The following is a 13,391-nucleotide window of genomic DNA, read 5'->3' as shown; positions in this document are numbered from 1 at the left end:
TAACAACAACATTTTGCGCCACACAAGTGTCAGGCAATATGTCTCCAACAAGAGAGCCTGACCACATCCCCTGAACATTCACAACATTATGAAAGAAATAAACTAATTCATTGCATTTATATAGCATTTTTCATGTCTTCAAGATATCCCAAAGTGCTTTACAGCCAATTATGTATTTTTGAAGTGTAGTAATTGTTGTATTGTACGAAACACAGCGACCATTTTGTGCAGAACAAATTGCCACCAACAGCAGTGATAATGACCAGATAATGGCTGGAATTTTTCAAGCTTGCCACTGATCTCTGGGCACACGTGTGGGATTTGCCCCGCGGAGCCACCACGATATTTAGTGCGGCATCTCATTGACATGTCCGGGGCAGACTACCCATCCCCGATGATGTCCTGATGCTGAGTGTTGGTAGACTATGCAATGCGAGGGTGCTTACATCCTGTTCTCGCTCAACATGGTGATCAAGATGGAGGTAATGGCTTCTTTTCTTTTTTGTTTCCCCCTCCCGAATCTGGAACTGAATATGCCAATAATAGCTTCACCAGCGATTAGGTAACTCAAGTTTGCATTGATGTGTATATATCTCTTATAATCTATATATCACATAGATTATGTTCCAAAGTACTATACATGGAAGAAGCAGATGCTGAGTACCAGTAGAAGGGTCAGGGGAGATCACCAAAAACATGTTGAGAAACTTAGTAACAGAAGTAGGCCATTCAGCCTCACAGGTTCCTTCATTCAAATAGATGATGGCTGAGAATAGGGATTGATGGATAAGGTTTGATATAGCTTTGTTGCGAGTTACATTTTGCAGATAGTTGGGGTCGTGAGACTGGTAGCAAAAGTGTTGGAAGTAACAAAATTGTGAACAAGGGTTTCAGCAGCAGTAGGAGTGAGTGTAGAACAGATGCAAGCAATGTTGCACAGACAGAAATAAGTGGTCTTTGATGATGCTCAGTTTTTTTTCCTCCGCACAAGGTCAGATGGCAGGTTGTTCAACCTTGCCCGTCTAAGAGCAAAGACCAAAGTACGGAAGGTCCTCATCAGGGAACTCCTCTTTGCTGATGATGCTGCAGTAGCATCCCACACAGAAGAGTATCTGCAGAGACTCATCGACAGGATTGTGGCTGCCTGCAACGAATTTGGCCTAACCATCAGCCTCAAGAAAACGAACATCATGGGAACAGGACATCAGAAATGCTCCAGCCATCAATATCGGCGACCAAGTTCTGGAAGTGGTTCAAGAGTTCACCAACCTAGGTTCAACTATCACCAGTAACCTGTCTCTCGATGCAGAAATTAACAAGCGCATGGGAATGGCGTCTGCTGCTATGTCCAGACTGACCAAGAGGGTGTGGGAAAATGGCGCACTGACACGGAACACAAAAGTCTGAGTGTATCAAGCCTGTGTCCTCAGTACCTTGCTCTGTGGCAACGAGGCCTGGACAATGTATGTTAGCCGAGAGCGACGTCTCAACTCATTCCATCTTCGCTGCCTCCGGAGAATCCTTGACATCAGGTGGCAGGACCGTATCTCCAACACAGAAGTCCTTGAGGCGGCCAACATCCCCAGCATATACACCCTACTGAGCCAGCGGTGCTTGAGATGGCTTGGCCATGTGAGCCGCATGGAAAATGGCAGGATCCCTAAGGACACATTGTACAGCGAGCTCGTCACTGGTATCAGACTCACCGGCCGTCCATGTCTCCGCTTTGAAGAAGTCTGCAAACGTGATATGAAGTCCTGTGACATTGACCACAAGTCGTGGGAGTCAGTTGCCAGTGATCGTCAGAGCTGGCGGACCGCCATATAGGCGGGGCTAAAGAGTGGCGAGTCGAAGAGACTTAGCAGTTGGCAGGAAAAAAGATAGAAGCACAAGGGGAGAGCCTACTGTCTAACAGCCCCAACAACCAATGTTATCTGCAGCACCTGTGGAAGAGTCTGTCACTCTAGAATTGGCCTTTATAGCCACTCCCGGTGCTGCTTCACAAACCACTGACCACCTCTCGGCGCTTACTCATTGTCTTTCGAGACAAGGAGGCTGAAGAAGTAGTAGCTCAGAATCAAATAGCATATTGAGCTTTTGCACTATTTGGTTCAGTCTGAAGAATCAGCCAACGATGGAGATTCAATGAGGCAGGGGTGCAGATGATTTTGATCTTCCTGTTTATTCAGTTGGAGGAAGCTCTAGCTGGAAACAGACCTCATGCCTATGGAATACGTTGCAGAGGGGAAAATAGAAACAGAAAATGCAGCAGTGCAAGCAGATCTCCGAGTACTCTGCACTACTCGAGGTGAGGTGAGAGTGACTGCCCTTGACATCAAGGCAGCATTTGACAGAGTATGGCATCAAGGAGCCCTAGCAAAACTGAGGTCAATGGGAATCAGGGGGAAAACCCTCCGCTGGCTGGAGTCATACCTAGCGCAAAGGAAGATGGTTGTGGTTGTTGGAGGTCAATCATCTGAGCTCCAGGACATCACTGCAGGAGTTCCTCAGGGTACTGTCCTAGGCCCAACCATCTTCAGCTGCTTCATCAATGACCTTCCTTCAATCATAAGGTCAGAAGTGGGGATGTTCGCTGATGATTGCACAATGTTCAGCACCATTCGCAACTCCCCAGATACTGAAGCAGTCTGTGTAGAAATGCAGCAAGACCTGGACAATATCCAGGCTTGGGCTGATAAGTGGCAAGTAACATTCGCGCCACACAAGTGCCAGGCAATGACCATCTCCAACAAAAGAGAATCTAACCATCTCCCCTTGACATTCAACGGCATTACCATTGCTGAATCCCCCACTATCAACATCCTAGGAGCTACCATTGACCGCGAACTGAACTGGAGTAGCCATATAAATACCATGGCTACAAGAGCAGGTCAGAGGCTAGGAATCCTGAGGCGAGTAACTCACCTCCTGACTCCCCAAAGCCTGTCCACAATCTACAAGGTACAAGTCAGGAGTGTGATGGAATACTCTCCACTTGCCTGGATGGGTGCAGCTCCAACAACACTCAAGAAGCTCGACACCATCCAGGACAAAGCGGCCCGCTTGATTGGCACCCCATCTACAAACATTCACTTCCTCCACCACCGACGCACAGTGGCAGCAATGTGTACCATCTACAAGATGCACTGCAGCAATGCACCAAGGCTCCTTCGACAGCACCTTCCAAACCCGCGACCTCTACCAACTAGAAGGACAAGGGCAGCAAATGCATGGGAACACCACCACCTGCAAGTTCCCCTCCAAGTCACACACCATCCTGACTTGGAACTATATCGCCGTTCCTTCACTGTCGCTGGGTCAAAATCCTGGAACTCCCTTCATAACAGCACTGTTGGTGTACCTATCCCACATGGACTGCAGCGGTTTAAGAAGGCAGCTCACCACCACCTTCTCAAGGGCAATTAGGGATGGGCAATAAATGCTGGCCTGGCCAGCGACGCCCACATCCCGTGAATGAATTTAAAAAAACTGTGGGAGAGGTAAACATTGCTGTAGATGTGTTGACTAAGTTGAGGAAAATAGGAAACACACAGGAGCAGTCCTGAATAGATGGACCACAGAGGAGATGTAATGGAGGGGAATGACATGTTTTTCTGTGCTGAATGCCACAGAGAGGCAGATGAGAAGGAGGAGAGATAATTCAGCATGGACATGGTCACATGGTTGGTGACTTTGACCAGGGCAGTTCTGACGTAAAGAATTGAAGAGCTAAGCATGGAGGTCATTCGCAGCAATACCTAAGGACCTTAGAGAGGAAATGCAGGTTTGTTACTGCATGGTTATGGGTAAATGGTGGGATTCTTGAGGAAGGGAGTGATTAATGCTTTTGAAAGGAGCCATTTATGATTTTAGTGAAAAATGGAGTCAGGAAAGCTTTTGGCCTTTGATTTTTTTTTTGTAAATTTGTTTTATCGCACCTTCATTTTAAAAATAAATTTGCAGTCAAGGACACCAATCACAGCTTCGTTGTTTTCATGGCTGTCTGCACTGGATCATTTTGTTGCAACACTTCATATTTTTCCTGACAACTGCCAGGTGCCTGATTCTAGAACAGTCAGATTTATAATCTGTTACTGGTTTCTCCCAACGATGATGCTTTACACTTTTGTTAAAAAAAACAATAGGGTCACATTATGTTTCCTTAAAAAAAGTAAATCTGTGCAATGTTTAAAATTTTGCTGCAGAAATATTGTTGCAGTCCTCTCAGAATTAAACGGGCATTGGCTGAGTCAAAGGGTCATGAATTCCAGTCTTATTAGAGAGACTTGAGTGCATAATCTAGGATGCTCTTCTGTGTTGTGCTGCACAATAGGAGGTGCCACCTTTCAGATCAGACATTAAACCAAGGCCCTGTCTACCCTTTCAGGTGGGCGGAAAAGATTGCATGAAATTATTGGAAGAAGAGCAAAGGGGTTCTGGTATCCCTCAACCGATGTCACTAAAACAGATTATGACGATAACTGGTTACACATTGGTTGCCTTGTATCCTACATTTAAACAGCGACTACAATTCAAAAAGTAGTTTGTTGGCTATGAAGCGCTTTGAGATATGCAGAGGTTATAAAAATGCTAGAAATGTGCAAGTTCTTTCTTTCTTAATGAGTATGCTTTTTAACTTGGAGCGCTGCTCTCATCTTTGAAGGAGTATTCTTTGAATCTTCATGCATAACAATTTATATCCAGTCACTGTTTTGCTGTTCATCACAACATCTTAATGACTAATTAGTTACAAAGTGATTCCTGACAATGCAACCGGCCACTGACGTCATCAGGCTGCGCCCCCGTGCGCACAAGCGCAGACGTGTTCCTGCTCTCTGCACATGCGCTGCGTTTCGACTTGCCAGGACCGGTTAATGCATGCGTCGATGATGTCATCGTGTGACGTGTACCTCTTCAGGCAACGCGCCTGGTCGGTCTCTGCGCATGCACTTTACGCATACAGCAATGCAACGCCAACGGGTATTCACGCATGCGTCAACCTTCGGATATTCACGCATGCGTCAAACTTCGGATATTCACGCATGCGTCAAGCTTCGGCGCGAGTTTCTGAAAGTGGAAGGGCGAGAGGTTTCGTCGGGCATTTTCTGGCATTTTATCGTTTTTATTTAGTCGTTTTGGAGATTTCAGTCTGCTTCATTTTTATTAGAAAGAGGAGATTGCTCCAAGGTAAGTTGCTCTGCTGTTGTAAGTTGCTCTGAATACATTTCCATTGTTTGGGGCTTTGCATGTGCTCCAGTCCACTGCACTGCACTAAAATCCTTTCCATTGTCTGGGGCTGTGTGCAGGCAGTACATGTGCTCCAGTACAGCGAACAGCTTTCCATCCAAATGGTCACTTTCATTTCTGTAAAGTTTCTATGGAGTATGCCCCAACCCCCCCTCTCCTCGGGTCAGTTTAAGTGTCTACAGACTGCCTTCGTTGTGATTTCCTGGATAGAGCAATGGCTGGTCGACCACCTTTGCGCAACCTCCTCTGCACTGCGAACAGGTGCACACCAGCTTTTGGGACCTTGTCATGGTGCACATGTAAACTGCTGCCAACAACACACCTGAGGATGGCTGACGTTTTGGTGATGGCACAAGGAACTTGGGTGTGCTCATTGAATGTCTGTGTCACTTTTCAGGTATCTCGCTCTGGGCTGTGAGGTCTTCATCAGTGTGAAATTCAATACGAGCAAGAACAATCTGTAGGGGGGGGCGAGGGGGTAGTGGGGGGAAAGGGGTGGTGATGGGGGAGGGGGGGTGGGGGTGTAGTGGGAGGGAGTTAAATTCAGAACTGCCTGAAGAGGGGGTTGCAAAATGCAGGGACCAGACAGCTGCAATGCCTGCAGTACAGTTGAGAAGTAGGGGAGAGAGCGGCTGGATGGGGGATCTGCAGCTGGAGGGAACAACTGGATGGCGGGGGCCGGAAGCTAGAGGCCGGAGAGAGCCGCGGGGAGCAAGCGGCCGAAGACCTTGGTGTTGCTGGGTGCGGGGACCGGCCGGAACGTCTTTTGCTGTTGCATGTTTTTGGCGCATGCGCAGGAAAACGCACTCCTCCTCCACCCCCCCCCCCCCCCCACCTCTCCGGCCACTCCACTCCCCTTTGTCCCCGGCCTGCTCCACTCCCCCCCACCCCCACCCCCCCAATCCCGGGCCGCCTTCTCGCTCTCTCTCACCCTCCCGGCCATTGTGTGCGGCCATGTGTTTAGGTTAGGTTGCCTCCGTGTGATTATTTGAGTAGCGCCATTTTTACTCCTGGCAGCTGCCTGAAGTCGCAGACTGTGACGTTTTAGTGGCATGTGCTGCATTTGCGCAAGTGCCACTGCAGCGCCACCTAGCAGTAGTGTCAGCAAATGCAGCCAATTAGTTAATGGAGCTAAACTGAAGTTGTGCAGTAATTGATGCATTTACAAGTTTGCACTCTCACTTTCTTATGCTCAAACTAACCTTGGCAATATGGTAATTATCCACGTACCTCTTCCTTTTAAGTACATAATTATATTTCACTCCATACCACAATGTTATCGCAATAGCATTACTATATTCGTGAAAGTACCTTAGCAGCACAGCATTTGCTTATGGTTATAGTTAAGCACAGGTTAGTTAAATTTAGGTAGGACTGGAAACATATGTTGGGACGATTTATGCAAACACATGACAGTCTCCGAGCAGCAGTCTGGGTTTCCTGCTGTTAACAACCCAGCAGGTTCGTTAAGCAAGTACCAGCCCCCCTGCCAGGGGCCTTTACTTTTCCAATTTACATTACATAGCCTTGTAGACATTACAGGCAGGAAACAAGGGCCACATGCTTGCCCCAATCAAAGAAACCCACCCACTAATGTCTGCACATGAAAATAGGATCATCTGTGCTGAAAACTTGCTATTTATACATGATTTTATTTCTTAACCAATGCTCAATTTTTTAAGTGCTATAAAGCAACAAGCAAAGAATACTTCAGAATTTTCTTTGAACCTCTAATGTAGCCGAATAAGTCATGTTAAAAATTCATTTTTTAAATATCTAGTTTTGATTGTCATTATCAAATATTTAATTTATTTTTGTCACTTAACACTTTTAGTCCAAACTACAGGAAAAAAATGAATTGAATAATGGCTATGACGATGCTTTAAACCTTAAATTTGGGTTGCAGTCTTTCGCCAACCGAAATATTTGTCAACATTTTTAATGCATACTGTTCCCAGCAATTCAGTTAGCCAAAATAAGTATACCGAACTGTTTCAGCTTCCAAGGAGCTGCTGCGAGCTAACTTAGCTTCAGTACTGCATGTTGATCATCTTTAGATCAGAACAGGCATTTGTAGTTGAGGGACTGTAGGGTTACATTGTCATATAATAGCCAGAAGAATTTTACAAGAATGTCAATTATAGTTTACCCAATTCACACTATTTATTTATATTTATTTAGAGATACAGCACTGAAACAGGCCCTTTGGCCCACCGAGTCTGTGCCAACCATCAACCACCCATTTATACTAATCCTACATTAATCCCATATTCCTACCACATCCCCACCTTCCCTCAATTCCCCTACCACCTACCTATACTAGGGGCAATTTATAATGGCCAATTTACCTATCAACCTGCAAGTCTTGGGCTGTGGGAGGAAACCGGAGCACCCGGCAAAAACCCACACAGTCACAGGAAGAACTTGCAAACTCCGCACAGGCAGTACCCAGAATCGCTTGAGCTGTGAGGCTGCGGTGCTAACCACTGCGCCACTGTGCCGCCCTTATTATAAACTAATTGTATTTCCCATTTTAATGAAGAGGAATATTTAGTGCCAACATATATTTGTTTTGTAAATTCTTTTTTTCAAGGGTATTGATTGTTCTGCTGAGTAAAGCATCAGCAATAGGGACGTTCGTGCATTTATCTGGTGACTCTAGAAAGGATTTCATGAATGTAAACAGGCTTGCAGTTTTTGCATTTGTGCAGTCAAAGACTGGGTTGCAGTTAGTGCACTTGCATGATTGTAGTTCATGCAATCCTAGAAAGGATTGTCACGAATACCCTTGTGAACATAACATAGAAAATAGGAGCAGGAGTGGGCCTTTCAGCCCCTCAAGCCTGCCCTGCCATTCAATAAGATCATGGCTGATCTGCCCCAGACCTCAACTCCTCTTTCGTGCCAGCTCCTCATAGCCCTCAACTCCCTGATATTTTGAAAATCTATCTACCACCTTTTTAAATACTTTCAGTGATCTAGCCTCCATAACTCTCTGGGGTAGAGAATTCCAGACATTCACTCCCCTCTGAGAGAAGAAATTTCTTCACATCTCAGTTTTAAATGAGTGTCCCCTTATTCTGTAATTATGTCCCCTAGTTCAGATTTCCCCACTAGTGGAAACATCTTCTCAACATCTACCCTGTCAAGCCCCCTCAGAATCTTGTACGTTTCAATAAGATCACCCCACATTCTTCTAAACTCTAATGAATAAAGGCCTAACCTGTTTAGCCGTTCTTGATAAGTCAACCCCTTCATCCCAAGAATCAGCCTAGTGAATCTCTTTTGAACTACCTCCAATGCCAGTATATCCTTTCTTAAATACGGAGACCAAAACTGTACACAGTACTCCAGGTGCAGCCTTACCAGCACCCTGTACAGTTGTAACAAGACTCCCTATTTTTAAACTCCAACCCCCTAGCTATTAAGGCCAAAATTCCATTTGCCGCCTTAATTATTTGCTGCACCTGCATGCTAATTTTTTGTGTGTCATACACAAGAACACCCAGATCCCCTCTGTGCTGCACTTTTTGTAAGTCTCTCTCCATTTAAATAATAGTCTACCTTTTGATTCTTCCTACCAAAGTGCATGACCTCACACTTTCCTACATTATACTCCATCTGCCAGGTTTTTGCCCACTCACTCAACCTATCTATGTCCCCCTGCAGATTCCTTATGTCCTCATCACAACATCCTATTGAAATCCTATTGTAATTAGTGTACTTGAAGGCTTAGGCAAGATGTGGTTCCTAGAAGACATGATCGTGGAGACATGATTTTTGAACGAAAATAACCTTTTCTACTGTTTTTTACATCTTTACAGATGAGCGATATAATTGAGATGGTGAGAGATTCCAATCTAAAACTGACCTTAGCCTTTGGTATTGGTTTACATCATGCTGGGCTCCACGAACGTGACCGGAAACACGTGGAAGAACTCTTTGTGAACTGCAAAATCCAGGTCAGTGCCCTATTTTCTTCTCAAGATTCTGCAAAGTGAAAAGAAAAAAAAAATACTTTATCTGACCCTGCCTTTTCATTTGTAATTTTCTAATGCGTTTGATTCTGTTTATGCTCACGACTGTTGTAGATTCTTATTGCCACAAGCACTTTAGCTTGGGGAGTGAACTTCCCTGCTCATCTAGTCATTGTTAAAGGTACTGAGTACTATGATGGAAAAACAAGACGTTATGTGGACTTCGCAATTACAGGTAGGCAGCACAAATTTGGTGTTTATCACCTTTTGCATCCTCTGATGGATTTTTTGTTATTGAATCTGGTGCACTTTTCCCCAACGTGAATCAAGGTTTAATTTGAAGAAATTATTGGGGGAGATGGTGGCGTAGCAGTAATGTCACTGAACTAGTAATCCAGAGGCCCAGGCTAATGCAGTTGATGGAATTTAAATTCAATTAATTAATAAAAATCTGGAATTGAAAGCTAGTCTCAGTAATGGTACCATGAAACTACCATTGTTGTAAAACCTCTCTGCCATCCTTACCTGGTCTACATGTCACTATAGACCCACCGCAATGTGGTTGACTCTTAACTACCCTCTGAACTGGCCAAGCAAGTCACTCAGTTGTCAAGGGAAATTAGGGATTGGCGATAAATGCTGGCCTTGCCAGTGACACTCACATCCCATGAAAGAATTTTTAAAAAAACATAGAGCAGCAGCAGATCAGTTGGCCCAACAAACCTTTCCATTTTTCCTAGATCAACATTATTTACATGCCATATCCCTGAAACTCTGCTTCGTCCAGAAATACTCTAGTTGTTTCCTTAACCCATTTGCCTGCAGTTTTTGATAATTACATGTCAACTGTCTTTAAGACTGGTCATTCAACGGTTTACACCACAGACACTTAGCAAACAAAAACGATTAAAAAACAAGGGAGATGTTCAAGCATTGGAAACAATATCGATCCATTGACGGTAATTTTAACCCTCAATCACAGATGGATTTAGGTTGGATAAGAAATTAAAATTAAAAAATTTCAAACCAGCCTCGAACCCACCTACTTCAAGTATTGCTGGAGGTTACTAATAACAAGGTTAATAGCAAAAGTTGAAAAGGAATAAAACTGGATGGAACATCCAGCATCAACCTAGTTACCAGAAACAACAATGGCAAATCCAGCCCTGTCGACTCTGTAGCATCCTTCTTAGTAACATCTGGGGGCTTGTGCAAAAAATGGGAGAGCCGTCCCACAGACTAGTCGAGCAACAGTCTGACATAGTTATACTCACAGAAACATGACTAACATTCGATGTCCCAGACACCGCCATCACCATTCCTTTTTCTTTTGTCCCACCAGCAGGACAGACCCACCAGAGGTGGCAGCACAGTGGTATATAGTCAAGAGGGAGTTGCCGTGGGCATCCTCAAGATTGACCCTGGACCCCATGAAGTCTCATGGCATCAGGTCAAACATGTGCAATGATTACCACCTACCACTTTCCCTCAGCTGATGAATCCGGTACTCCTCCATTTTGAACACCACTTGGAAGAAGCACTGAGAGTGGCAAGTGCACAGAATGTACTCTCGGTGGGGGACTTCAATGTCCACCACCAAGAGTGGCTCGGTGGCACTGACCGAGCTGGCCGGGTCCTGAAGGACATAGCTGATAGACTGGGCCTGCAGCAGGTGGTGAGGGAAAAATCTACCAGATCTCGTCCTCACCAATCTACCTGTTGCAGATGCATCTGTCCATGACAGTATTGGTAGGAATGACCACCGCACAAACCTTGTGAAAACGAAGTCCCGTCTTCACACTGAGGATACCCTCCATCGTTTTGTGTGGCACTACCACCGTGCTAAATGGGATAGATTCAGAACAGATTAGCAGCTCAAAGCTAGACATCCATGAGGCACTGTGAGCCATCAGCAGCAGCAGAATTGTATTCAAACACAATCTGCAACCCCATGGCCTGGCATATCTCTCACTCTACCATTACCATCAAGCCAAGGGATAAAGCCTGGTTCTGAAGAGTGTAGGAGGGCATGCCAGGAGCAGACCAGGCATACCTAAAAATGAGGATTAGTATAAATGGGTGGTTGATGGTGGGCGCGGACTCGTTGGGCCAAAGGGCCTGTTTCGGCGCTGTGTCTCTCTATGACTCTAGAGCAAAGGGACACGGGCTCAAACTAGTAAAAGATAATTTTAGGATGGATTTAATGAAATTCTATGTTACATAGAGTTGTCAACGAGTGGCATAAACTTTCAGATAGAATGAATTGAAAAAGAACCTGCATTTATGTAGCAACTTTCATGTCCAAGTGTACTTTGCAGCAGTGAATTACTTTTGAAGTGCAGTCACTGTTGTTATATAGAAAATAAGAAAAAGGAGTAGGGGTAGGCCATTTGGCCTTCAAACCCGCTCTGGCATTCAGTAAGATCATGTCCGATCTTCTACCTCAACTCCGACTTCCCGCAGTATCCTCATATCTCTTAATTCCCTTAGTACCCAAAAATCTGTCGACCTCTGTCTTAATTATACTCGATGACTGGGCATCCACAGCTCTTCAGGGTACAGAATTCCAAAGATTCACAACCCTTTGAGTGAAGAAATCTCTTCACATCTCAGTCCTAAGTCGCCAACCCCTTATTCTGAGACTATAACCCCATGTTCTAGATTCCCCAGCCACGTAGGCAAACAGGGCAGCTAATTTGTGTGCAGCAAGTTCTCACAAATAGGAACAACAATTTGTATTTATGTAATGCTTTTAACTTAGTAAAATCAAGGCACTTCACGGGAGCATTATCAAACAAAATTTGACACAGAGCCGCATAAGGAGATATTGGGGAAGATGAACAAAAGCTTGGTCAAAAAGGTAGGTTTTAAGGAGTGTCTTAAAGGAGGAAAGAGAGGAAGAGATGTTTAGGGAGGGAATTCCAGAACTTAGGGCCTTGGTAGCTGAAGGCACGACCACCAATTAAAATCAGGGATACTGAAGAAGATAGAATTTGAGGAGAATGGGTACCTCAGAAAGTTATAGGGCTGGAGGAGATTACAGAGATAGGAAGTGGCATGACCATGAAAGGATTTGAATAAAAAGGAAATAAGGAAAACAATGAGAATTTTAAAATCAAGGCATTGCTGAACTGGGAGACAGTGTAAGTCAGTGAGCACAGGACATCAAAGAGATAAATGACTAGTTATATTATTTGTAATGATGTTGAATTAGGGATAAATGTTGGCCAGGAGACAGGAAAATTTCCCTAATACTCTTTGTATGATGTTATGGAGTCTTTTATGTCCGTTTGAGCTGAGGAATGGGGCTTTAGTTTAATATCTCATCTGAAAGTCAGCACCTCCAACATTGCAGCATTTCCTGACTACATCATTCTTGTGTCAGGCTAGGTTATGTGCTAAAATCCCAGAGGTGGGGCTTTTAACCCATATTCTTCTGACTCAAGTAAGAGTGCTACTACCACTGAGCCAAGGAGAAAGTACTGGAATAATTTAAGAAGCAATTGAATACTACAATTGAGGGATGTTCGAATCTTTCTAAATGGATGAATTGGGGTGGACCAATTGACCTTCCTCATTTGATATTAACTTTCAATCTGGCGCTTAGCTGCAGCTGAAGTAGGATTTTTTTTAAAATTATAAATGAGTAAAATATGAAATTTCTCACTTTCTTAACTTCAGATGTTCTGCAGATGATGGGGCGTGCTGGCAGGCCTCAGTTTGATGACCAGGGAAAAGCTGTGATATTAGTCCATGATATTAAAAAAGATTTCTACAAGAAATTTCTGTATGAACCCTTTCCTGTTGAATCAAGGTGAGTTATATTAAGAGAATAACAATATGAACACATGGGGCTAGATTTTACCAAACCTTCAACGTCGTGGATCATGGCAGGGAGGCCCGTAAAACACTTGCGGGAGAGGCCCGCCACAACCCATGACGCCGAGAAGGTCCCGCCATATGTTACTGGCGGTAGCGAGGCCTCGGTGCGGGCCCCCCCCCCCCCACCCACCAAGTGGTGGGGCCTTCATTTAAATAACAAAATTCATTAAAATCAAATGCAAATTAACTCACTTGGTTCCGGCGGCCATTCCACGCCAATTTTATGGCCGCTGGCCGCAACTCGCGTGTCTTCAGAACTCCGTGTGGAGTTCCAAGGCAAGACAC

At 44.7% G+C, this 13,391-nt stretch overlaps 1 protein-coding gene across 1 annotated transcript in view; it reads left to right on the top strand.

Annotated features, from left to right (window-relative positions):
- ascc3 (activating signal cointegrator 1 complex subunit 3) overlaps positions 1-13,391 on the top strand; it is a 740,670-nt gene that overhangs the window by 597,037 nt on the left and 130,242 nt on the right. Inside the window, exons 31-33 of the mRNA XM_068026887.1 lie at positions 9,072-9,209; positions 9,339-9,459; positions 12,906-13,038. Of these exons, the coding sequence (XP_067882988.1) occupies positions 9,072-9,209; positions 9,339-9,459; positions 12,906-13,038 (392 nt within the window). The remainder of the gene's footprint in view (positions 1-9,071; positions 9,210-9,338; positions 9,460-12,905; positions 13,039-13,391) is intronic.

Source organism: Heterodontus francisci, chromosome 3 (genome assembly GCF_036365525.1).
Source record: "Heterodontus francisci isolate sHetFra1 chromosome 3, sHetFra1.hap1, whole genome shotgun sequence".
Taxonomy (NCBI): Eukaryota; Metazoa; Chordata; class Chondrichthyes; order Heterodontiformes; family Heterodontidae; genus Heterodontus; species Heterodontus francisci.
Note: the sequence above shows the minus strand (reverse complement) of the source record. Positions and strands in the feature narration are given on the sequence as shown.